At 41.4% G+C, this 25,990-nt stretch overlaps 2 protein-coding genes across 2 annotated transcripts; one reads left to right on the top strand and one right to left on the bottom strand.

Annotated features, from left to right (window-relative positions):
* Positions 1-770: 770 nt before the first annotated feature.
* LOC112562057 lies at positions 771-15,233 on the top strand. The gene is made up of 3 exons (XM_025235041.1): positions 771-1,132; positions 3,490-3,683; positions 14,744-15,233. The coding sequence occupies exons 1-3, from the start codon at positions 1,038-1,040 to the stop codon at positions 14,869-14,871; spliced, it is 417 nt and encodes a 138-aa protein (XP_025090826.1). The 5' UTR covers positions 771-1,037; the 3' UTR covers positions 14,872-15,233.
* LOC112561694 (tudor domain-containing protein 7B-like) lies at positions 14,086-25,837 on the bottom strand. The gene is made up of 11 exons (XM_025234311.1): positions 25,798-25,837; positions 25,345-25,485; positions 23,946-24,043; positions 23,499-23,645; positions 23,232-23,330; positions 22,518-22,630; positions 21,724-22,129; positions 20,539-20,613; positions 19,265-19,393; positions 18,106-18,223; positions 14,086-16,848 (listed from the first exon to the last, which is right to left on the bottom strand). The coding sequence occupies exons 1-11, from the start codon at positions 25,835-25,837 to the stop codon at positions 16,601-16,603; spliced, it is 1,614 nt and encodes a 537-aa protein (XP_025090096.1). The 3' UTR covers positions 14,086-16,600.
* Between the last annotated feature and the right edge of the window lie 153 nt (positions 25,838-25,990).

Genomic DNA, 25,990 nt, shown 5'->3' on the forward strand with positions numbered 1-25,990 from the left:
CTTCTTCTCTGAATTAATTCGTTCTTACCCAGCTATACCCCCTTGGTACCCGCCGACAGTGGAGGATACAGTCAGTCATGTTGAGCCTAATGTCGTTTCTTACTACCACCACTTACTAGTCTACCTCTGTGATACCACACCAAGGCTCATCAAGCGGTCGTTTGTTTCTAGCTGATTGTAATGACGGTGGTCGCAGACTTGTTGATGTTGTTCTTAATCTCCTCCTTTCCCATTCTTCTTTCTAAGGCTCCTCCCTCTGTCTTTCTGAAACCTCCTTTCTCGTTCTCAAGCTCACCCTCTTGTCATAAACTCTCTTTCTAAAAACCGTTTCTCTTTCTTTTGTGAAACTCCCTCCCTCTCGTCTCTCTTTGTTTAAATCTCTGCCTTTTCTAACCTTCCCTTTCTTTGGTTTCTAAAGCTTTACCCTCCATCTATCTCTTTCCTTTCTCTGTTTCTAAAGCTTTTTTTCTCTCAAGCTCACTATAACTCTTCTTCCTAAAGCCTCACCCATCTTCTTTCTTAATCTCTCTTTTTACTTTTTAAAGCGCGCACACACGCACTCTCTATTTTATTCCTTCTCTGTTTATCGTTACTTGCTGTCGGCTTAATGTCTGCTCATCCCGCCTTCCACTGTCTCACAAGAAAGTTCAATGTGCAGCAATGAACTCTGATGACGTGGGGTCAGTCCTGTGAGGGGTTAGTGAGTGACCTTATGACCTTACCAATTAACATCTTCTTTCAAGAAATGCTTCTTTCCCCTGGAAGTCCAACTGTATGTATGCAGCATTGCTAATTGCTCTGTGAGGTTTTTTTGATGTTGAAATTGTGGGATTCCAGAAGTCCCCTTGGCTGACAGCACTAGGCGGTGGCCGTCCTCACAGACCTGCGCCCAGTGTCCACGTGGTACTCGGCCGTTGGCTGGCACTGGAAGCACGCGTCTCCTCGTCTTAAGTCTCGTCCTGTCGTGAAGACGTCTTGCCACAGCCTCACACACACACACACGCGCACACACGTGTCCACCCGGGCCTTCCGCTCTGATGGCCAACCTCTTCTCTCTTCTCCTGCTCCTCACCCTGGGTATCCAGCTGGCTCCCTGTGGTGGTGATGAGGTGGACAACTGCGCCATCTGTCGGTAAGTACAGCAAAATAAAATGTTCATTGTATTTTTCTCTGTATTTCTTTCTCTTTCTGGTTTCAATTTATAATTTACAGTTATTTTATTTTGTTTTATTTTATTTTTATATGTCGTAACATTTTATAACAGATTTTAATTTGAGAAATCGTTTTAGTAACGAAATACAACCAAAGAACAGAACTGCCACAATGGAGGCAAGACCTCATACCTTTTCCCTACCCTACAGGTAAGTTTAACTCGTTTATCATTAACATTTTTCAAAAAGATAATTTTCATTGCATGTGGTCCTCTGTAGTGACATGACTCACCACGTGTGTGTCATCCACCATCTTCACTGTCAGTAGGTTTGTTACTTGTATTACTACAGTAATAACTGGTTTGTAAGCCTATTTTCCCGTGTGGATACGAGCTCAATCCGCTAAACACGAACCGACAGTCAACCATTCAATAAAAAACAGATAACACCAATACAGAAGTGCATGGATGAAGAATTGAGGAGTGAGTGGAACTGTACTCTTGATGATGAAAGATAATTCTTACAGAGGTAGGTCTTGAGGCCGGACATACAGGCTTCAGATGTGGACAAAGTTCGAAGAGGAAGAAAATTTTGGTTTGGGGCAGAAGCTGAACGGAAGGGTCAATGTGGCTGATTGCACCAAGCTGAAGGAAGATGGACTTACACTTATAGACTTACAAACTTACATACTGCATTGATATGAGATTTAAGAGATAATGATGAGTCGATGATGTAACAAAAATTTGGACAGTCAGAAAGAGAGAGGGGGATGCAAACCTCAGAGAAAAAAAAAATTGTAGACGAAGGCACACATTTCAGTTTATGTGCGGAGCCTATTAAAAAGCCATTCCCTCAGTTTTGTCCTCATTCATCTTCAATTTGTTGGTGGCCATCCAGGTTTCACAGTCCACTGTTTGGTGGGACACACCTGCTGGAGCTGTGCAGTCAGGCCAGACGCTGGCAACTGTATCATCCTGTGTATCATCCTGTATATCATCATCCTGTATATTATCCTGTATATCATCATCCTGTGTATCATCTTCGTACATATGATACCCAGGCCAAAGCAACTGTTGGTAAAACCGAGTGGTCGGATGTAGTTAGTGAATAATAGAGGCCCTAGAACAGAGCCTTGAGGCACCCTGTACTTCACAGATGTGGTGCCTACAGCTACCACTGACTGGATGCGATCAGTCAGGTAGGACCGGAACTATTTCAAAACAGTTCCAGAGATGGAAGGAAACATGGAGGTGGTAGAGAAGGATGTCCTGGTGGAACCACAAACCCAGCATTGACAGTAAGGATGTGTGATACATGTCACAATCACACAGTGAGTCACAATCACACAGTGAGTTGCAGCAGCTCCGCCTCAGTTGAATGATTTTCAGGATAGGCGACCAAAATGGTTCAAGTATATTGTGGCTGGGGAAATGGCCCAGGAACTGGACCAGCACAACCCTTTCACATATTTTGGTCAGTAAAGGGAGACAAACAACATGGTAATACTTTCTGAGGTTTTATGGTAATACCTTCTGAAATTATTACTGTCGAGGCTTGTTTAGAAGTGGAGGTGACGACAGCAGGCTTCATCAACGTGGGTGCACCACCAGTCCACAAGGAGTGGTTAACAATGGATAATTGGAAACATCAAGTCAAGCATGAGTTGAGTGAAACTCGGGAAGAGGAAGCAGGATTTGTTTGGACAGTTGATGACAATCTCGCTCACCTGGGACCCGGTGACTAGCGCAAGTTTTATTAGAGGTGTTCCAGAGAAGAGATCACAAACATCAAAACTAGTGTCGTGTGACTGCTGGTCCTGCCCTGCCCTGCTCTGCCCTGCTCTGATTTCCATCGTGGTATCAGAATTTTTCCCCACAAAGTAGCTGCCCTACAGAAACTGTAGGAGGCAGAGTGGAGGCACCTGTGTGCTTGCCTCACACTAGACTCACAATCCGAAACACATTCCTGCTTGGTGAACGCTGTGTTCGCTTCTCATGTTGGGACGAATATTTGCGGAAATCACAAAATGATTCCTCACCTCCCTCCGTCCACAAAAAATTCTCTATCAATTGTGAGGCCCATCTTTCTCCACCAAATAACAGCACATATTTTTGCTCGTAAGATGACATGACAGTTTTCCAACGAACCCAAGGAAGGGGGAAATTTTACTAAATAATCAGTTTCAGTAACGGAAAATCCATTTTTGGGGGGCATGCCTGTTGTTCCCTAGTCCGGGTCTACGTCCCTAACATAAGCAAGTCTGTTACTGACTACCATGCTACCATGCTACCATGCTGTTTAGTGTTTATGGCTGATGTTGGAGTCTGCACACCTACAGGTACATCACCTTCAGTCGTCTGCTCGCCACCTGCATCGTTCACCCCTGTGGGTTGCCTCCCCAGCCCTACAGGAGGCGTCACCCATCAAGCGATCACCTCCTGCGACTGGAATGGCACCAAGTCATCGACACGGCATGTGCCCTCGGACTGGTGGCGCCCTCTTGGTCTTCTCTTCTGGTTCCACTCTCATCAGGTAGGTGTCCTGGCATACACTGTCTTGTAGCCACAACAACTAATGTGATTGATTTGTTCCTAACATGTGATAATCCTGGCAACTAGCAGTTGTTTATTTACTACAATTAATAAATACTCAATCTCGATTCTGTTATAAATATGTCATGCCTCGACAGTAAATATGTCCAAGATTATATCTCTCGTGCACAGAAAAGAAAAAAAGGAGGTCACGTGTCAGCAGCTCCTGCTGTGGCGACAGGAATCACGACTTCACTCGCCGCTTGTAACATGCTCACCAGATCATTTCCTCTTTATTATTATCTCGTGTTATGTTGTTTTTGAAACAAATTCATCATTTTACTGTCTGAGCTAACATTGATTATATCGCAATCGAAACATTTTTTTTTTACAATAAAAATACCTTTTCTACAATGCTCAAAACTCATCCTCTCACGATTGGTATTTTGTTTATTGGCGTTCAGTGCTTGCACGTGTGTCTCCATTTACATACAATCACAATAAGTGCTTTTATACTAATGTCCCTTGTAGAGATAACTAGAACAAAGAAACAGAATATAAGGAAAGAATGATGAAATGAAATAACATACAAAAACCAACAAAAGTTACCATTTCCGCCGATCCATTACATATATCACAGCAGTAGGTCTTGCGCCTGAACATGTTAGTTGTTGCTCTGTGGATCGCTGTTACTGCATCAAAAGAACATTGTGTAATATAGTGTAACATAGTGACTGCAGCAAAGAATATTGTGTAACTTGTGTAACGTAGTGTAATGACTGTGGCAAAGAATATTGTGTAATGTAGTGTAATGTGGAGCGCTGCCTCACCACCCAGTCTGGAGCTCTTGTGCTGCCCTCTCTAAGACAGTATCCGCCATTCTTCTCACCAACAGACGTCTGCCGGCGATTGTTGTCTCCACGACAGCTGCGCGCGCAGGAGGAAGTGCGTCTTCTTGTATCCGCTTGACCGGTCGGCGAATTTGTTTTTGCCAAAGCATTGTTATGTAGGAACCTTATCCGAGCCTTCTGATTGGTCGCTTGCTCACGTGACTTAATCTCCAACCCATGTGGCTTTACACACACACACTGTTCGCCTTGTCTTGGGTTTTCACATGGATGATGTCGGTGATGCTGAAGAGCGTCTGCTGAGCTTGAGTGAAGGTGAAATTGTACATTCGCTGGGGTGTATGTAGCTTTGTATGAAGCACACGGGCTCTATATTGGGAGGGCAAGTGTCTATACTGGGAGGTTGAATGTTCCTAAATGATTATGGTGGTAAAATGATCGGAAGGAGGAGGGAGACAGAGAAAGACAATAAAAAAAAAAAAGATTAAACGATAAACGACAGTTAAAACACACCCATACATACGAACCAAATTTGTGCATTCATTGTCCTTAGGAGCCTGTAATTCGTGTCCTCTCTCAGATCCTCGCTGATTAGTGGACGAGAGATGTTGTGAGAGCTCGTATGGTAATTCAGAGGACGCAAAGACCAACCATAGTCCTCCCTCACCCTTTACCTGCTGCAGGTGAGGTTTGATAGGAACTCTCCTTGTCTGTGCTTTAAGTATGTTTGATGATACAGCCCCTTATTCCTGCGGTTTGATGCAATCTTTCTTTGTGTCTGCTGTAGACATGGTTGGATTCATCTGCCCCTCAAAAAAAGAAAAAAAAGCCTCTTGCTTTTTCATTGCTATTGTGTTGATGCGACCTCCGTGACAGTCACGTGTCCGCCAAAATGGACAATGTTGTTGTTGTCACAATCGCCGCCACCACTGCTACTATCACTACTACAACTACCAATCGCAGCTGCAAGTCAAAAGTAATTTCAACAATAGGATAGAAATGGATATTTTGGTAGTGGTACTGAGCTTTTGTGTATGCTGGGCAGCACTCACCTTCGCGAGAACACAGTGAACTCTGTGTACTGAGATGATGATTATTATATATGTGTGCTTATATTTTCTCTTCCTAAAACTCTTTGAGACAATCTTTGTTGCGGTGTTAAGCGCTACATAAATCAACTTTATCATCATTAAAAAGATGAAAGATGACTGGGCCTCGCTGTAAAGCCGCGCGGTGAGGGCTCACACGCTGTACAAGGATGACATCACTGGTTGATCGCGCGTTGATGTCCAGCGAACCACGTGACACGCAAAGGGCTCGCTCTCAGTCACAGCGAGGCTGGGGGAAGCACCGCCAGTCCCAGAATGCTCTGAGGACAGCGTTCTTTCTCCTTCCCTGCATCATCTCATATTTCCCTCTTTCAGTTTTGAAATGCCTTGCCCTCTCTTCTCTCCTTTTACTTTTCCCTTCTCTCCTCTCTTTTACTTTTCACCCCTCCCTCCATTTCTCTCTTCGTTTTCTCCCCACCCCTTCTTTCATGTTTCTCCCCTTCCTCTCTCTCTGTCTTGTCCGCTCGTTTTCTTTCTTTGTCTGTGTATCTGACTCTGACGAATTGGCAGGAACTATAGTAGTCCAGTCGGTAAAGGTTGGGGGAGATAACAAAACTGTTTGTGAACGACGCTGACGCCACCTCACGGGAACACCAACAACGTTTATCGGCGTCAAGTGCTGGTGGTCAGGCCTCAGGGTGGTGTCACTGACTGGCCACCCGATGACAATCACCACGAGCCGCCTCTAGAATGTCACCTTCTCGCCCTCTGACCCTCGTCTCTCAGGGTTTCATTTGTCTCTCCAATCTTCTGTCATTATGACAATCTGTCCATCGGCTTGTCTGTCGAGAGATCATTCGTCACAGATGTCCCCGTGACCGTTTCCTAAGAACACATAACAACCACACACCCGGAGGCTTCTCCTAAAACATATCATTGTTTATTTTCCAGAGCTGACTGCAGTGCTGACGATGTATGTTGGTATACGAGGATGGGCAACTTTCAATCATATCCAACTGGTCACACTGTCAGTCCAGTCATCCACATCCAGTGGTCACACTGTCAGTCCATTTAAGGCCGGTTGAATTTGTTGAATTTGTTGAATTTGTTCAATTTCGATGTACTTTATCATAACAACTTTTATCTTGATAAAAACAACAAAATAGATGAAAAAAAAAGTAAATCGATTGAGGTTACCGGCATCAATTTCAGCTTTACAAAGAAAGAAACAGCTTCTCCCGGCAATGGCGTCAGTACAGCGCAGCGTCTCGCTAAATTATTTTCTTATTATCTACTCCTCATGCTCCTGGGCTCCAGTCACAAACCAACCGTAGCTGCCGTTAACGACTCGCCGACAAAGGGAGTCAACCCGTGCCGCTCTCTCTCTCTCTCTGGTCTTCTGCTCGCGGAGGACGACGGGAGCACACGTCAGCACTTCCGGACATAGCAGCGCCATCTGCCGGGCGCGCTGTGATACAACAGACTGTCCTGTGTGCTTGCACGTGCAGGCCACCGCAGGGCGTGTCCACGTGACCACGACGTCACCCGAAAGCGCTGGGGCGAAACGGATATCGACTAGCTGCCGTCAGGCCCACGCAATCAGTCTTCATCGACGAGCTGCCCACCTTATATAAGCTGACCGCCGGCCTCTCTCTCTCTCTCAAGCTGACCGCCGGGCAGACCACGTGGGCAGGGTTAGAAGTTAGAAGTCACCTGTAGTCAGTACACTCACCCTGCGGAATCCTGCGACCTGAAAAACGCTTTCTTTCATCTCCCATTTACCTTTGTAAGCTACGGTCTTCAGCAGACGTCAAAGGACAACAAACCAACTATTCTACCCAGCTTTTGAGCCTTCAAGTCGGGTAGCCTTTCAGCGGTTTTTTACGCCATTGTTTACTGAGAATCCCCGTTGAAACTCAGACTGACAGCGATTGTCTGGAAGGTCTGGGCATTCTTCTGACCGTAGTCTTGCTTGATGTTCGAGGAACAATCAACGTCCAGGCAATCATCAAGAAGTCACGGCTTTGCAAAAATCTGACTAAAGGTAAGCTGACCATCATTGTCGGCTCAAAGAGTCTGGCTTTCAAGCTCTGGCAGAATTTCGGTTTAACTACTAAAGCAGCAGGTACCAAACAGAAAAAAATTCGCACTGAAGGATATTCATCCTGCGTGTTGCCATTGATTGTAGTCCAGGCTCAAAGACACAGTGGCACTAGCTTCGTCAGGCCTCATCCCACGTAGGTATCTACCTTGACATTCAAAGCCAGCAACTGCTCCGCCTCCATCTGTTCCTCGAGACTTCACCGAGAGCGTCAGCTTTTTGTCATCCTCAACAGTAAGTTCTTGGGAAACTCAAGATCATGGCCATGTTAACCATCCGTCTTCCTGCTGATGATCGTCTGCTTGGGCAACGCTCACCCGGTATACGAGCCGGAGCAGTGTATCCAGATTTGCAAGGCCTACGCCAAGCGATCCTCCCAGACCCACTCTCAGTGTCTCAAGTACTTTTGCCGACAGGCCATCTGGGATACTTCAACCGATTCGGAAAACGCACGGACACCACATTCTTGCGGAATGACATTCCACGATTCGTGATCTCCTCTCAACTTTCCCATCACTCACAACCCAAGACAACCATCGATGACATGGCTCGCCAGAACTGGGGAACAGTAGTGAGCCTGTGAGGGTCAGGTGGAGTTGGACGCCAGGCTCTCAGAGAGGGAGAGTGATGCACTGAGTCATGATAAACAGTTGTTGTCGGTGTCAAAACAAGCTCTGGTCACCGCCAGTCCTTTCTTCCTCGTCGTCCGTGAGGGGGACGACCAGCGAAAGTCCAACCTGATCCCAGAGGTACGTCCATTTTGGTAATATGATATCAGTAAGTTTAGGTAGGTAGTAAAAGTTCAGGATAAGAATCAGCTTTCAGACTTTATCCAATGTGTGTGTGCACGCGCGTGCTTTCGTGGAACACCAGCAAAATTAAGTACTGAACAAGACCATTATTTTCGAGTTTAAGTTTTCGCTAAACATCCTGTACCGTTGCACAAGTGGTACATCAACAATTTACATAATATACTTGGGTCACAGCCTTACAATTATGTACAGGTAACAACCTGTACCTCTTATAACGGGTGTAATAAGCTGTAACTCTGTGGTTCACACACTGTATTGTATGTCTGACGCCACAGGCCCAACCTCCTGTAGTTCGCATCTCGTCGATGCACTACGTGCTAGTGTCACGATGTTTGTCACGATGTATTTTATACTGGGTCCCAATATGTACAGTACCTACTAGGGTCACTAAATGTACACTAAACACCGGGGTCACCATATAAACATTAATACAGGGTCTGTACATTACCTACTAGGGTCACTATAAGTACCTCGTGTGATGGAAGTGACTGTATGTTCCACGTTTGTTTTGTGTAGTTTTTTAGGGAGAAAAGCGGCATTAATCGCTGATTACGACAGACAGGTGTTAGAAATGTTCTCCCTACCTGATGGTTAGTGGAAGTAGTACTCTCTAACACAACTTCTAATGGCTTGCTGTATTTCACTCGTTCGCCAATCTTTGACTGGAGCACACACACACGCATACACACACGCACGCACACAGGACGATGGCGTATTTGCAAGAGGAGGAGGAGGAGGAGGAGGAGGGACAACTAACCGATGTGTAGGACGATAGCGTACAGAGAGGAGGAGGAGGAGGAGGAGGAGAGACAATTAACCGATGTATAGGACGACATGGTATTTGCAAGACGTTTTTGTGGCAGCACGCGCTAGAGGTCTAGCCGTTGTCATGATAGATCGTTACTTCCTGGGGTCACTTCTTAATCATCGCCGGCTTGTTTTTTTTTTTGTCTCTCACTCGAAAAGCATCGCACAAGCAGTGTCGGACTGCCTGTGGTATTCTATTGCATGCTGAGGGAAATAAAAACAGACGAATGATGTGCCCGGGCATTCATGTTTACGGACCGTGCACAAATCAGATCTCAGACCTTTAGGGTAAACAAGTATTCGTGGCATAAGGGTCTTTGTCAAGGCGTGGTCCAATTTCTATTTGTCCGCTTGTCCACAATATCGTTATGTACGAAGTGTACTTACATGTTCAGTTAAGGCCCATGAACGACGGTGGACCACACTGCGCCCCGCCAGAAATATTTGTTAATTGACAAGACAGAGATAAGTTGCTGAAAACATTTTGTGATGGTGTCAGCAGCACAGACACACTCTCCGTTAAATGACAACTGAAAGATAACTTTGTCATAAACTGCTGTTACTCCAGACATGCACAGTGCACGCGTTCTCGTGCGTAGGTGTAGTGTGTATGTGTGTGTGTTTGAGAGTGTGTGGAGAGTGTGTGTGTGTGTGTTTGAGAGAGAGTGTGTGTGTGTAGGAAGTGTGTGTTTGGAGAGTGTGTGGTTGGGTGGAACTGGCATGCGGCTTAAATACGTCACGACAACTGGGTTAGGGTTAGAATAAAAATAACAAAATAACAAAAATACATTTGGGGATTATTAACCTTAATTTTCTTCTGTTTGAAAATGAATGTCAACGTCGCAAAATTCTGTAGCGCTATTGAGGAGTTATGTACAGGGCTAGAATGTTGATAAGAAGCTCGTGTTACTCAATCGGCTTGATGAGAATTCAACCCAAAACTCCTAGCAGACTGCTGGAAGACAAGTCCGGGGGAGCCGTGAGCTCGGTTTACCGGGTTTCCACGTCAGATGACGAGATTTAGCAAGTCGCAATTATTGTCGGTCCACGCTCATTGCCCCCAAAGTGCTTTATGTTGGCTGTGGTATTCTTGGTGGCTACAAATCTGAGAAAGTTGACACGGTTTTCGCAATGATGGACAGGCATGACAGACGATTATTGATAAATTTTATAAACAATGCGGCACGATTTTTGTCAAAACAGTTCCTAGCAAAAGACAAACATGGAGTCTGCGAGAGGAAGAGTTATCAGAAAGTGGGAGTTGTTAAAGGTAAGAAAGAAAGGCATTTAGTTTTACATAATCGATGTACAAAAATGGAGCTAAATTACATTTTCCATGTAAAGAAATGGAGCTAAATAATAAAGTTTAACCAGAAGTACGGTTTATTTTTCAAGCTAGTGGAAATAACCCATCAGTACAGTAATCTTGTCCAGGACCGCCGAGAGGCAGCATGGCCCCCGGGCAGACATCTTGCCGTGCCCCTTGCATTAATCATTAATTGTAATCGTTGATTATTTTCCCAGTGTACTACAGTATACTTACAAGCTTACGACTGGCAATATCAACATTTCGTTTAGTAACACAATATACACAACAAACGTTAGGAAGGGTGTACAGCTTTGAACCGTTGTTGTCAGTCTAAGATTAGTTTGTTTCCCTCTCGTGCTACATTTCTTTTCGCTCTTGTGGTCAAGGACTGTGATGATGCTTGAGTAACAGAGGCGTTGTTAGAATTAAGAAGTAACTGGAATGAATAGAAATATATTTCGATCTCTCTATTTATTATAAGAAATAATTCAAATGAGATATACGTACTTATGTCCGACTGTAACTAAATAATTTAACAACAACAACAACAACAGTTGGCTTGTACAGCGCCTTATCCTCCCCTATGGACAAGCTCAATGCGCATGGCAGCTGACGGATGGTGTGACGTGAAAATAAGTTGACGTCAGAACAAAATGACAGTGCTCTACGTCACATATCACGTCCATTTTGGTAAATTCTGTCGACAATGATATCGGTAAAGTTTAAGCCAGCTAGCAGTCAGTTGCAGGCAGGAACATATTGCAAAAGTGTTAACACACTTTATCTAAACTTCGGCTTTATCAAATTATGTGGCTTATTTTTAAGTTGATAATTTTGTATGGCCCACGAATAATATTATAAATATTCTAATAGGCCTCGGCAGAAAAAAAAGGTTTCCCACCCCTGAAGTAAACCATTAATTGCTGCTCATGTACAGAAAAAAGAACATGGACAGCACGGGCAGGGTGACTGACCACCAGTGAAGTTTCCAAACGGGTGGGGACATCAGTCCTGTCGGAACTGCAATGAGCGGTGTACAGTACAGCACGTTGTGTGGCCAGGCGGGTGGTGTGCGTCCCGCCCAGCAGCAGACCAACAGTAGGCATGGGCGAGATTTGTTTTCACTCTCCGCCCGCTCCATTCTTTTTTTGACGCCACCATGATTATGAAAAATTTATGAGCCTTTCTGTTTGCGCCTCGGCAGTTCTAAAATGCTTTTGTAATAATTGGTTTTATTTTGTCGGCTGTGGTGTCAGTGTGTGACTGGTGCTAATACTGTATCACAATATATTGTTCACGTGAGGCTTTTTGTGTAGACTAGTGTAGCTGTATGTCTGGTGATGGAGAAGTAGGAGGAGAAGTATCTTTTAAATAATTGTTTTAAGTAACTACCAAAAATATATATATATTGAGCACTTTTAGCATGCAGACTGCAACACCACGGGCAGGCCCTCACTCCCTTTTGTTCACAGAGTGGTCCCCACACTAGTCACATACCTTCCTCTTCACTGTCAGTGAAAAACAACAACAAAACAAAAACAAACAAAAAAAACCCAAAAAAACAAAAAAAACAACAACAAAAAAACAAAAAAATCACCAACGAAAAAGATCTTCTGACCAAGGAGGGGCCCCGTCAACAACTGCGGGCTCGGGTATACACCAGTCCTCCCTGAACCACACTCCCCCTCTCGTCAGGACAGTCGATAGGTTGGTTCTGAGGCTGAACATAAGATCTTATAATTACAGTTTTTATTTTCCTTCGAAACAATTATTTGAAGCACTGTCTATAAACAGCGAATCAACCAATGTTGTTGGAAAAACTGCATCACGATAGAAATTCATGCTGTCAGGTGTTTTCGTCGAGTTCTCGGCAATCTTCGGAAAGTAACCAAATTCCTTAACGAACAACAAATCACTAGCACGATATGGATGGAATAACCGACATCTTTAGAATCTTCTCTCAACACTTACGAATCCCCCCTAAATTGTAGAGGTTGGTATACCTTTAGGTACAAAAACAAAATCATTCATCATTTCCGCTTTTGTCGTTTCGTCCCTGACTTCAAAGGGAAAAGCACATGTAATGTTTCGTGCTCAGTAATTAAGTAGAAAGCATTGACGTATTACTGTCTCATATTTAGTATCCTTTCCTTAATTTCTCGTCGATTTGATCTGCTTGTAACTTTGTTCTAGCTTCGACATGAATACCACCGGCTATCTTTCACGCTGTTCTCTATTGCAGACGATTAATAGACTCGACCAAAAAAGGAAAAAATGAAATAGAACTAAAACAGGTCAAGTAAAAACTATCCAGTTCTTGTACAATAGATATCAGGTAAACCGTCGTTATATTAAACTAAGCCGTGCTTTCATCACGGAACAATAATGGAGAATATGAAAAATTGGAAATTGATAAAGAATGTGAAATCTCCTCTGATTGTGCTTGAGGTCGAGGCATCATCTCACGGCCCACACTTGCTGTACGACGTAGAACGTTGTCACGTGTTTGTCAGCGGGGTCGTGCATGCAGACCGATGCCCATGGAACGATCCAGAATATGTTGGCTTTGTGCCGTCCACACGCGTGCACAAACTCACGGGTATTGCAGCTTTGTGGTCGTCTGACTTCTCCTCCATTCACAGATTACCTGGAATGTAATTACTGCAGAACGAAGAGCGCGATGTTTACACGAATGAAACGTTTCCACTGACATGTCAATCATGACCTCGAGTCACGTGCAGTATGCTAATTAGTATGAAACCTTGGTGTAGCTGGAGCTTGAGCAAACATCATGGTGTCCTTACGCTGACAAAGGTACAAATTAAATTGTAAAAATATACATGGAGACTGAATCTGTCGCGCAAACCGCAGATAGCAAAGTCCCAGGATTACAAACAGCAGGGTTAAAAAAGAAAAATGCTTCAGCTTCATTACACTTAGAAGACCTGCTGGAAGAAGACTAAAAGTTAACATGAACATCTTCCACCCACGGCAGCTGTCTCCAGCCCACGGAGGTGTACACAGTGTCGCAGTTCACTACAATTGTTTAATATACAGACCAACTTCAAAGTAACCAACAAGATACAGTTTTCATCTCCTCCAAATCCTCGCAGCTTAATGCTAACTACGAGACACGGTCACGTGACAATATTCTCACGTTTAGCTGTGATATGGATGAGGCTAAAGTGCTTCAGAAATAACTAAACGGCTCTTTTTATTTAGCTATTCTAAAAGGTTAATCTCTTTTCTCATATTTTTTCAAGCCTGGTCGTTTTTACCGCTTGAAAACGTAATAAAAAAATACGTGCACATGAACTTGTCGCCCAGACTTGTGGTTGTAATATTTATCAATAACTATTCACCAATCTCTAATGCTAAGCCTTACTCTCTGCTAAAGAATAACAGCGAGTGACTTGGTTGTAGGATTCTTGTTAGAAATCATCAGACAACCCAACAAATGAAAGAACACAGCACCAGTTTTTGAACATTTACATTCTTTGTTTCACAAAAGTAGACCTTGACATTCTAAACTTGACAGCCTCGGGCTCTTCTCTATTTTGCACAAACTCGTTCATTAAAAGTAAAAAATTATTACTGAATAAAAGGCCAAGGAAAAAAGCTATCTCTGAATGAATGCTTGTGTTACCGAGGAACTGCATATGTCGTGAATGGCCGGTGGGAGAAAGAAGTTGAATGAGCAAAATGTCAGTGATGAGGTCAGAAAACACGAAGCCTGACACTCCATGCGCGTACACACTTTTTAACTGAGTAGTGAGGACAGACATGTACCACAAAAAACAAAAAGTGTGGCCGATCCAGATTGGAGGCTTATGGTGCAGTGGTAATTAAAAATCAAAGAAACAAGAAAAAGCCCACGCTTTGTCGAAGACCTTTAGTTTATTCTTTGTGAACTGTTTTATCAGATCTACCAACAGCTTCCTCATCTCACGATATGGCGTCTAAATCACCTTCTCATTCACACAAACACTTCTAATAAACATCCGAGGAAAACAAAATCCGTTAACAGCGCTGAGCCAACGTAACAAAGAAATGGTAAGTGTGAGACAGACAAGCTGTCTCGGATTCTATCACCATATGTAGCACGTTTATGATGTAACAACTGTTCTCATTGCAGAAGCGGGATGGCCCGAGCCAATGGCAGTAGGCAGCCACGGGACGGACACCGGCATCCTAAGATGGTCACCGGCATCAGTGCCTACAGATTCTGTGCACGCAGCATTTCCATCTGGTTCTGTTGACTGAACTACATTTAGACAGTGAAGGTTCACATTCTTGTCCCCTCAAGTTTTTTTTGTTTTTTTTTTTTTTGAGGAGGCGGCTGTCCTATATATGGTTATCTTACTAAAAAGAAAAAAAAAAAGAAGAGATAAACTCGTATTAATCAACAATTGAATAGCTCCCGTCCAACAGCTTCTTAGTTGCTATCAACCTTTTTAAAACGCAAATGATTAAAAATAACTGTCCAGTAAAAAACCTTTTCGACTGAATACAAAAAGTATGTTATAGTATTCCAGGAATATAGTCTGTTTAGGCTAATGCCAGGGACAAGAATACACTATCTGTTCCTTTCGTGTCAAAACGTGACAATAAAGACTTGAACACTGCTTCCGCTTACAGCCTCAGTGTGTGTGGTGAGGAATGCTGTCGGTTTGTTACCTATGCTGTTGGTGGAATGACTTAGTTCAGTACTCGCTGGACGAGTTAAACAACAGGTGGCGATTTTTACGGAGACCAACCGATAACCAGTACTCTATGCTATATAGCATTTGACAAAACCAGCTCACTGGCACGTGATTTTGGTGTTCGCAAGACTCGCCCCTGTGCAAATTCATTTGAGAATTATTCTGAGGCTAATCAGGAGATGAGTGTAGCCAGTCTATGGCTGAAGAACAAAATCACGCAGAGAGCGTTTAGTCCACACGCCACGTCGTACAAGTCTGGGAAATAAGGCAAAGAGTCTTATTTTCATAGTTGCAATGCGATGTTCACACCTCGTTGACACTGTTTCTTTGCCACTGCTCTGTGTTTACAGTTCCGGAGGTAAAACAACATCTGTGGGGTCTCGACATCACTTTAAAAGTACAACTAAAGGGATAAAACAATATCTGAAACTAGACGCTTGTCCTTGAGTTCCTTATGTTACTCCAGGGTAGCGACTTGCTCTCGTTTCACAACAGCGGTCCCAGCTAAACATACTGTTCACTACACAATTGCCATTGAAAGTACGGTTCACACGTCTATGGTCTGGTGAAATGGCCTATCTGACAGTGCGTGCCTATGTCTCTCAGTGTTTTCACCTGTTAAACGTTTTGACCTATGCTATGGGGTAGTAGTGGTGGTGGTGGTGGGCGAATGCAAGCCATCGCTGTTATCATCATGACTGGGTACTGAAAGCAATAATTTAAAAAGCGATCCTCCAATTCAAGGCAATCTAGCCAACCCTACTGTTCGTAATTGTTCTAGGAAGCCTAAACAGAGGAAGTTCTAAAGAAAATGTGTTCAAAGCGCTTATTTTACATAAAGCTACATTGTTCAACAAGAGACGGGTGGAACCTCCTGACGGGTACTCATTTTGTATGTTAGATTCTGTGCAGCCCAACGATTTCGCGTTAGAATCAAAGTCTCACTAGTTACCCGTTTTTTATTTTCACTTGGTCTAATGCACTCCAGCAGCACACAGTATTCACACTCGCTGCCTCCTTCTCGCGATCGGCAGGAGTTTGTTTTCTTCACAGATCATTCCTGGACCGACTATTATGGCTGAGCTACAATCTTTTCAGATGATGCAGACAACATTCTGTAAACCCGAGACAGTTTCAAATATATAACCTACGACACAGCTTCTTCACATCCATGCATAATGATGTTTTCTGATGCTGATAAATGAAGCAGTAGATAGACCGGGCTTTGGTTGAGAGGACTGCGGGGCTGAATGTCTTCGCAACAACATGTGTGCCATTTTGGTCCTGTTTTAACTGTCAGCCACCGCCAGCTCACAGGAAATAAGTTGGTCAGAAACGACCACGTCCTCGTCGGGGTCACTCGTGTCCACAAGCGAGATGGAGACGACTCTTCTTCTGGTCTTGTGGACTGAGCTGCTGTCCGCCTCCATCACAGGTTCAACAGCCTTGAGCAAGGCCACCAGCACGTGACCCTCGACCAGCTGCGTGAACCTCAACAGGGCTTCCTCTGACCACGTCTCCTTCTTGGGCTTAACACCTGAGGACAAAAAGTTAACCCACAGACTGTCAGATGCTTACCGACATTACAACACTCATTTACATACACCTTGACAGCTCGTACACGGGCCAAGGAACGTCATACTATGCAAAACTAGACACTGTGTAACTCATTTCATTTATATCTATCATCCAAATACTGGGAAAGCAGTAATCTACGTTTTGGCTGCTGGTAAAATCTGGCTGGCGCTGATAACATTTTTTTATTTGCTGGATATATTTCAAAATACTGTTGTCTGATACTTCACAGCAAAAATTCATACCTGTCGCCATCATTCTTCCGGCCCTAAAAACACTAGCTCACCTAGTGACAGGTAAGCACCTACCGTCAGATCAGGTTTTTTTTTTTTTTTAAATTTCAAAGGCTACCACCTCGTCTCGACAGACAATGCATTGTGAGACATACATGAACGAGACTAATGTGTATCCATTGTTACAGTCTACTCTGAACACTGCTTTCGCCTGTAATCCGACACAGACTGCTTCATCACAAATTCTCAGCACTCAGTAAAAACACTCCTACAGACTAGCAGGCTGGGAAAAGGACCCCCTTCCCCGCAGCTCGTTTAGTAAAAACACATCCAGCAAACTAAATGCACCATCCACAAACCCTCATTGCAAAATTGTTTGCAATGTCGCAGCGACAGCAAAAGCTGCTATTTATTATGAAATGACAGTTTTAGACCAAAGACCACTACAGTGCCAGTCCCTTTCTTATTGTCATTAATTTGCTGTTTTCTTTTTTTTTTTCCTTCAAGGTTATAAAATATGATATGTAAATAAGTATATGTTCTGACTATCCAAAGCAGAAGTAAAAGTGCTAAATAAAAGTTTCTAAAGGAAATTTCACAAACTTACTCCTTTCTCTTCGTGTAGCTTTCTGAGCCTATATTATATATAAAAAGGGGGAAATTAGTGTTTTACCCCGAGCACACAACTAAGGCTATATCACCGCAAGGCAGCCAGCCCTGCAACCAAATGCCACATGCTGAGAAAGAACAGCTTGCCAGAGACGAGAGCTGAATCCAGGACAGCCAACCTTCACTGTAGTGGTGTTATACCAAAAGGAATCTCGTTAAGTTATCTAAAGTGATGTACTTGTGCTGTGAGGATATACTATTTTCCACAAGAAAGTTGAAAAAAAAAAATGTAGGTAACTTATGAGACGACCTCTCCTCAAGAATGCATGGGAAGAGAAAAAGCTTGTGTCAAGCAATCAGCGCTGTTTGGTACTCACCATGTAGGCGAGCCTTACAAGCAGCAAAGGGCAGGCTCCAGTACAGTGAGGGCAATGCGAACAATGCATCTGGGCTCACAACATCATACATACAGTAGTCTGGGAAATACAGGTAATACTGTCACAGACAGACATAAAACAGGTACTTAATCATACAATCAGAAGATAATAATAAATGCAAAATTTGTAAAGCGCATACTCACACTCCTAAGGAGTATGCTCTAAGCCAGACCTGGGCAAACGCCGGCCCGCGGGCCGGATCCGGCCCGCCTCCTGTCTCTGACCGGCTCGCCCGCTGGCCGCCCACCAGTAAATATACTATATATACAGTATTGGGTAAAACTGAGTTAACTATATTAGTCCGGCCCACTAGAACCATCCCAGTTTCTCATGCGGCCCCTTGGGAAAATTAATTGCCCACCCCTGCTCTAAGCGCTTAAGAACAAGAACGAAACATGAACAGCATACGAAGGACAGGAAAACAAACAAATAACATATGAACTATACGAGAATAAACAACCGTACTAAACGAATAATAAAATCAAATACAGAAAAAACAAAGAGGAACCAAATAACAAGAACAAGAGCTGGAAGTAACATGATATTGCAAAAGGAAGGGTGTGAAAAAGGACTAGCATTATGGAAAAGGTTGTTAATAATAATAAGTGGGAATTTCTAAAGCGCAATATCTAAGTCAAAGTTGCAAACTTATTGCGCTGAACAAGATCATCAAATAGTAACAAAGATGTAAAACAAGTTAACAAAAAGTAACAAAGATGCAGAACAAAATCACAAAATAGTAACAAAGATATAGATTGTAGAAGGAAGAACAATGCAAGGGCTCGCTGCTTTCTGACAGTACATAAAAGGCAATAATTGTAGATTCAACGATAATGACTAAAACAAAGATTACAAATTTCAATGATGATCTAATAAAAATTATGCCTTAGAATACTCAGATGGATCCACGGCACAAATTTTGTAGAAAAAACTGAGATGTTCTGTTTACGGCTAAGCAATGGTTTGCACTTTGTGTTCCCCTGCCAAATTTCTGTTTAAATAAGTTTTCAAAAATCAGTGTAACACAGTTAAAGTTGGTCAACAGGGTTAAATTTATACCAGTAAGAAAAAACACTAAGCTAGCTGTAAACTGACTTACCTGCCCCTCTATAGTGTCTACAAAGATAGCACGGTAGAGAACATTTCCCAGTCTTGCCATATACAGGTTATCAATGAGGGGATTCTTTACCACTGATGCCTTTTGTTGCTGTGATGCATCTCCTGAATCCTAACATACATGAACAATTATCACCATTTGTTTAATATCAATCAATATTTACTGTCTGTACCAGGCATAATCCAGGACAGAAATTGTTCTTTTGCTAACAAAATAATTTATACATGTGAACATAATGTGTGTATATATATAAAAACATACACACCCAAATAATGACATTTAACACTTGTGCACACCTAAACCCTCTCACACATGCACATGGACTTCATCCAATGCATCAATGTCTGTCACCTCTGGATAAGACCATACCCAAAATCAATGAGACACTGTCGATCTTTCAAACATGTGAATGGTGATGAAAGTGAACCACAAACATTTGTAGATTCACTGTGAGGAAAGTTTCCTGACCTAGATGATGAAATTTCTCCTAAAAAGGTAACATAATAGCCCTACGAGTCCTCGTGCCTTTCATTCAGGATGGTGATTGCTGTTGGCACAAAGGGATTCTGGTACGCAGCTTTCCGCGCACATGGCACTGTGTAGCGCCTGCCCAAGGGTAACAGCTGAAAGTTAGGACGGAGAGGATGTGTTTGGTCTGAAGTAATACTATATGCCATCTTTCTAACTGCATGAAGGCACAAGTCAGAAAATGGCAGCTGTGATGTACCAATAGTTTTATTTGCCTGGTGGATGAGTCTGGCCAGCCATAAGATAATCATAAGAATAATACTGACGGTATGTTTTAATATTTTATACATATAAACCCTTAGCATTTAAAAGTGTTATTCATTTAGAGCATAGTAATGTAGGTGGGGGTGTTGGTAAAGTGTGGTCAAATGTATTTTCCATCTCTGAGTGAATGCATATCTTATATGATACATAGGTAGGTAGGCGACAGGGAAAGATGGTGGTGAGATAAAATCTGGAATTTGGGAAGAGACTGTGGCCAAAAAGGTTCTTCCACATGAGCTTTTCTGTCTGCATATGATGTGATACTAAAATTAACCTTCAGCTTTACTTACTTGGCTTAAAACCAAACAGACATGTCAGCCATGACAGCCACTCTAAATCACCAAATGAATACATCTCATTACCACAATGCATTGGCAGCTTGAAATCTTTTGTGTTCCAGCTACTGCATCCTTCTGCACCCACTCCCTCTCTCCCATGCACACCCATGGGTACCTACCACTCACCCCCATATTTGTAGCCTTCATATTCATGGACGCCATCATTTCCTCAAGCTGGGGATATACATCGTGAGATATGACCTACATAAAAAATTCTTTTATTAATGTTAAAAAGATCCAAGAGAAGGAGGAAGACAGATAATAGTACTACTACAAAGTTATTAAGCTAATTGCTTGAAGAAAGGAGCTTGCTGCCAAAGCTCAAAGAAAAAAAGTGAAAATGTCCACAAGATAATCTGCCACACTCATGCTCAAACTGCAGAAGCAGAAATGTTTGTCTCAGAAGAAGTGGTCCAATTTCATGAAGGTTCTTCTCCCATTTCACAACCTTTATTTTTATATAATCAGTGATAAAATAGCATATGTACTTATCTTATGGACTAAAGACCAGGTGATCAAGCTTACTACAATGTCTGTATGTATACTAGTAAAGTTATGTTAACATTCCCTAATATTTTCCACATTAATCATAAAAATGTTTCTCCTTTTTTTTTCTTTTAGCATGTTTGCACATGATTTTCTATGCAATTACGCCAAACATTTCACAAAATTTTGTCTAAGCCTATTCCAATTACAAGAATGCAATGTACATCTGCGTGATAATAAATGTACTTAAAAAAACTAAAAAAAGTGGGAAATATTATTTATACAAAGTATTATTTAGTATAAAATTTTCAAGCTAAGAAAAAACAAAGTGCAAGAGGAAAAAAAATCTTCGATACCTATGATATGAGCGAGTGTCTCAATGATAACATTTATGAGACATTCTAACTTTTATTAATACAGATTATTGATAAAGATAGCGTGCTAAAAATTTTGCTACTTGCAAACACATTTATTACAACTATATTTTCCAACATCCTTTAAAAGTCAACAACATAAATGTCAGAATTGTGCATGAATATGCTTATGCTATGAAAGCTTCAACTTAAGGGAGAACCTGATCATGTCAATTACACTTATCTGTGTAAGGAACACCCCAAGTTTGAACTCTGGCCTCCTTAAATGTACAGGGTGATGTTTTCAGGCATGTCTTGAGAACAGAAATGGATATTGAACAAGATATGGATATATGGTATCTTGTACTGAGCTTTACCCAGTCATTAGGACAAAAATATTTGTACTCCACGATACCTTTGAAGTCTACATATGTATTTTGTAGATTAAAATTATTACAAATATTAAACTCACCACAAAGTTGTAGGGGTCATAGATCTTGTGAACATACACACAAAAGAACTTCTCACAGTCTGGCAATGGCATAAGTCCTGGCATTGGCAACTGCTGGTGCTCTTCATTTAATTTACTTGTGGTAAGAGTGCTCTTTGTAGTAGAATATGTAGGCACAGAGATGGTGGTCACACTGCTATTTGATGAAGTTTTATTTATCACAGAATCTTGTGTGACAGCACTAGTAGAACTATCACTCTTGGATGGATCAGCCTCAGGGACTTGAGGTAAACCCCATGTATACAGCAGTTTTGTCACAGGCAACTCTGCCTTGCCACCTGCATCACCAGCACCTCCTGAGCTCTCAACATTCAAAGATAAGTTTTCAATAGTAGATAAAACAGTTTCCACATTGCCTTCAAGGCCACTTTTAAGGGGGAAGGACTACAGGAATGACTGCTCTCCAATGCTGCTGGTTGGGAACTGGTATCAAAAATCTCCATGTTCACACGAGCTCCTTCTTGAATCAACTTTTCTGCAATCTGCTGATTAATGTTAATGTCCTCACTACTATACGTGTCATACAGCATTAAAGTGAGGGGATCTCTGCAACACAATTGTAAACAATGGTGTAAGCAAAAATAATAAAAAAAGATGTAATTAGCAGCTTAACAACTAATATCTGACTCAATTAAAAACTGAAAGAGATTTTCTGAATGCCAATAACAGTCTCTCATCATCTTGTATAGGAGAAATAAATGTTGTAAAGTATTTCTCACAAACGCAGCACACCATTAAGATCACACAAAAGTCACCTGCTGATAACCTCTGCTGCACATATTTTGTTGCGTGAGCGCTCTATCAGCTCTGTCATAGCTGTAGGGAGTTTCATGAAGTTCTCAAGGCCAGCCAAGATACATGGAATGGCCTAAAGCACAAATAATTTATATGAAGTCATACTTATTACACCAAGCAACGTATCACTAGACTTTATGGTACTTACACAAGATATACTACTGTAAGTTTTTGCATATGGAAACACATCAAGACATCAGCAAGATTCATTTTCACATTAAAAAAAAAAATAAATTGGTGACAGAAATACAAGAGCAACAAAAGTTTTGGCTTGCTGACAATTGTACGACCTGCTGGACCTGGCATAAAATAGAGTAAGTTTAAGACCCTAGCCTTTAAGGACCTTTACTGGACAAATATCTAATGAAAACTGATAAAATTTGTATACAATCATTGCTCAACTTAGACAAATGCTCATCCATATTTGTCTAGTTAAGAACGGATTTAACTCTTTCCTTCTTATCAGTCCATGATGGACAAATATGTCCAGACCCTTCAGCAACTACTAAGTCTGAGCTGCCTACCTGTGTTGGTCATATTTAATGATTTTTACTCCAAAACTTTGTAAAAAAACAGAGATGGAAGATTAGCAGAGATCTTAAAGAGAGTTAACTTAAGGACTTGTTTTAGGTGAGGTCCTTTACAAAGGGATGGTTTCATTCTTAGCAACACACCTGATAAGGTACTTGTTTGTTGATTTTAGGGTCAAGGAGCCTCAGCTGATCTAAATAAAACCATTCTGTGTAACCATGGTCCACAAAAAAGCAATTGGCCTGCACGCAGTTAAAAAAAAAAAATCACACATAAATTGCATGTACACTATTTGTGCAAATTATCAGAAATATCAGCACAATTATACTGTTTGTAAATGACTTCAGTTTTTATAGCCAGATATCACACGGAAAATTTGACTTATTTGACAGATTGAGGAAACAGAATACTTTTTGTCCTTCAAGCTCTGTTATCTTCACACGATGGTAAAGCAGGTCTGCACTGGCAATGCACACAGAACCAGCTTTAAGTGGAGGGTCTTTGGCTGCACTTTTGTACAGCGTGGCAAGGTTATCCTCAAATTCCTCCAGTCTATCCTAGAGATACAAAATGTGTACAGACCTAAATGCAAAAGTTAGGAAAAGATCATTTTCTACTTGTGGAAAATATAAGGAACTGGATAACGATAAACTTATTTTTAACAAATCAAGAACATGGTGAAAGAAGAATGAAAAATTTCACAAATAAAGAATCAAAGTCAATGACATTGTAATACTGATTATACATTTTTGTTTGTGCTAAAATTTAAAGAACTGTCAACATGTTTTACTCATGAAAAGTACTTTGTAGAAGGAATCTAAAATTTATTTACAAAAACTGATGTGATATGCTCTTACAGAGAATTTTTTCCCCACCAGCCGCACAGTGCATGAATTGAAGTCAACATAGGCAACTATCACTTCCACGAAGTCCTCAGCTGGCAGCTCAAGCTCCGCTGTTAACAAAAGTTTTTATTTAAAACTGCATTTCGTAAAATAAACAAAAACCATCATGTCCACAGATTATCAGATCTAGCCAGTAATGAGAACTGTGAATGCATATAAACTCTTATAATTACTTCTGAAATAACTATCATTTCACCAGTTTTAATCAGTTCCACTGCAATTACTAGAAGTCCAAAAAGCTCTCATAAATTTTAATTTCAATTTTGTATTTTACAAACAAATACTGTCATTTAAACCCCAGACATATGTAAAAAATTGTCATCAACCAAACACTACGTAAATAAATTTCATTTTAAGACCTAGACACGTTATCACAATCAGTGCCCATAAAAATCTTATTTTCTCTTTCTTAAGACAGATAACAAAATTGCAGCCTTGGTTCATATTGCTATGCTTATTGTATATAGATGATATCATTCAGTCTGAAACTCAAACTGAGCCCAGAGATCAGAAACCTGCTAATCTGCGGTAAGAGACATAAAAAATATGAGATTCCTGAAAGAATAAGGACAAAAAGCCGAACTATAGCTTCAGGGACTTAATAAACATAATCTTCTACATCTAATTTGCTATTCCAACTGCTTAGTCAGTTAAACCATTATCTGGTCTATCTTTCGTGTTATTCACTACCAAAAGGTTTATTTATGCAATAAAGTATTTGTAATCTTTTATAGCCTTATATAAGCAAAAAGAAAAAAAAAGCATGCTGCTTCAAAGGATTGGCAACAAAAGTTCAACACAAAATTATAGTTCTCATTACCAGTTATGAATCAATAGAGAGTTTGAGATCCACCATGTGGGGCAATACATGTGCAGACACATGTGATATCATCCTCTACACCAGGTGTGGAGAACCCTTTTTTCCTCCCAGGGCCATTCTGATATTCATAACATCATTCTCCTTAAAAATTAGCCTGCTATATTTAGTCAAGGTAGTTTCCCCCACAATGTGCTAACACTTTTGCAAAACGTACAGTCCCAGCCTGACTGGCACTGCTGCCCTCTCGCCACAATCAACTGTTTTGTAAATAGGTGCACAAAAAATATGCACTGCTACTATGAAAAGTATAGAGAAACAAGTGTCTGGAGTCTGGAAAATCTAATTAGAAAGTTCCTTAAGGAGATGGAGTATGATTAATGATTAATTAAAGGTTCTCTAAAATATATTAGAGTTAAGACATGTACCTAATATTTTCATGGGTTGAAAAAAATTAAGTTAATAAACTACATGAACAAGAATTTTTTAAAAGTCATATAGATGTAAAGCATGTACTGATGTAAGCAAACATACCTGGTTCTTCTTCTGCTTCAGAAACACCAGCATTTCTCATAGGCACTAAGTATGTGTCTGCAAGTTTTGCCTCGAGCAAGTACTGGTTGAGTGAGAAGTCACCAGTATCTTCCTTGAAGATTTCAACATCACACTGGCCGTCTGGAGGTAAAAACCATGGATACTGATGCAACGGCCACAGTTCTATAAAGCTGGCAAGAATGCCACCATTAAATACTTTGTTTTACTGTAACTTATGCTGGATCAGCTCAATGTTCTCAACCTCCTGTCACAATAACAGCACTTTTTTTTTAAAGGGGGTGGGGGGAAATTATAAATACTTCATAATGTCTGCAACAAATTTACATGAAAATTCAGGATGGATGCTGCAATTTCCAAAGTTAAAAATTTCTAGCAACAGAGGGGAAACTGGCAGAGAGCTTTCTTTTTTTTTTTTAACAGTCATGTAAATACCATAAAGGTCTCTAAAGTAGTTAGATGTTAGTAGTTGCATGTTCTACAATTGTATGACATACAAATCTTGTAATTTACTTTTTGAGTTTTGATTAAAAAATATTTACTTATATGCTTCTTAACACCAAAGCCATCATGACATGATGCCTGAATCTACAGGTGAATGAGAATTAATGTCCCCTGTACCATCACT

Source organism: Pomacea canaliculata, linkage group LG4 (assembly GCF_003073045.1).
Source record: "Pomacea canaliculata isolate SZHN2017 linkage group LG4, ASM307304v1, whole genome shotgun sequence".
NCBI lineage: Eukaryota > Metazoa > Mollusca > Gastropoda > Architaenioglossa > Ampullariidae > Pomacea > Pomacea canaliculata.

What these genes read in the sequence shown, in the direction of transcription:
- LOC112562057 (XM_025235041.1), top strand. Translation starts at nt 1,038, where the DNA reads ATGGCCAACCTCTTCTCTCTTCTCCTGCTCCTCACCCTGGGTATCCAG. An exon ending in GACAACTGCGCCATCTGTCG is followed by an intron (nt 1,133 to 3,489) that starts GTAAGTACAGCA and finishes GCACACCTACAG; the next exon opens with GTACATCACCTTCAGTCGTC. An exon ending in TCTGGTTCCACTCTCATCAG is followed by an intron (nt 3,684 to 14,743) that starts GTAGGTGTCCTG and finishes TTCTCATTGCAG; the next exon opens with AAGCGGGATGGCCCGAGCCA.
- LOC112561694 (XM_025234311.1), bottom strand. Translation starts at nt 25,837, where the DNA reads ATGCAACTACTAACATCTAACTACTTTAGAGACCTTTATG. An exon ending in ACAAACAAGTACCTTATCAG is followed by an intron (nt 22,631 to 23,231) that starts GTGTGTTGCTAA and finishes TTTGTGCTTTAG; the next exon opens with GCCATTCCATGTATCTTGGC. An exon ending in TAGACACTATAGAGGGGCAG is followed by an intron (nt 18,224 to 19,264) that starts GTAAGTCAGTTT and finishes TGTCTGTGACAG; the next exon opens with TATTACCTGTATTTCCCAGA.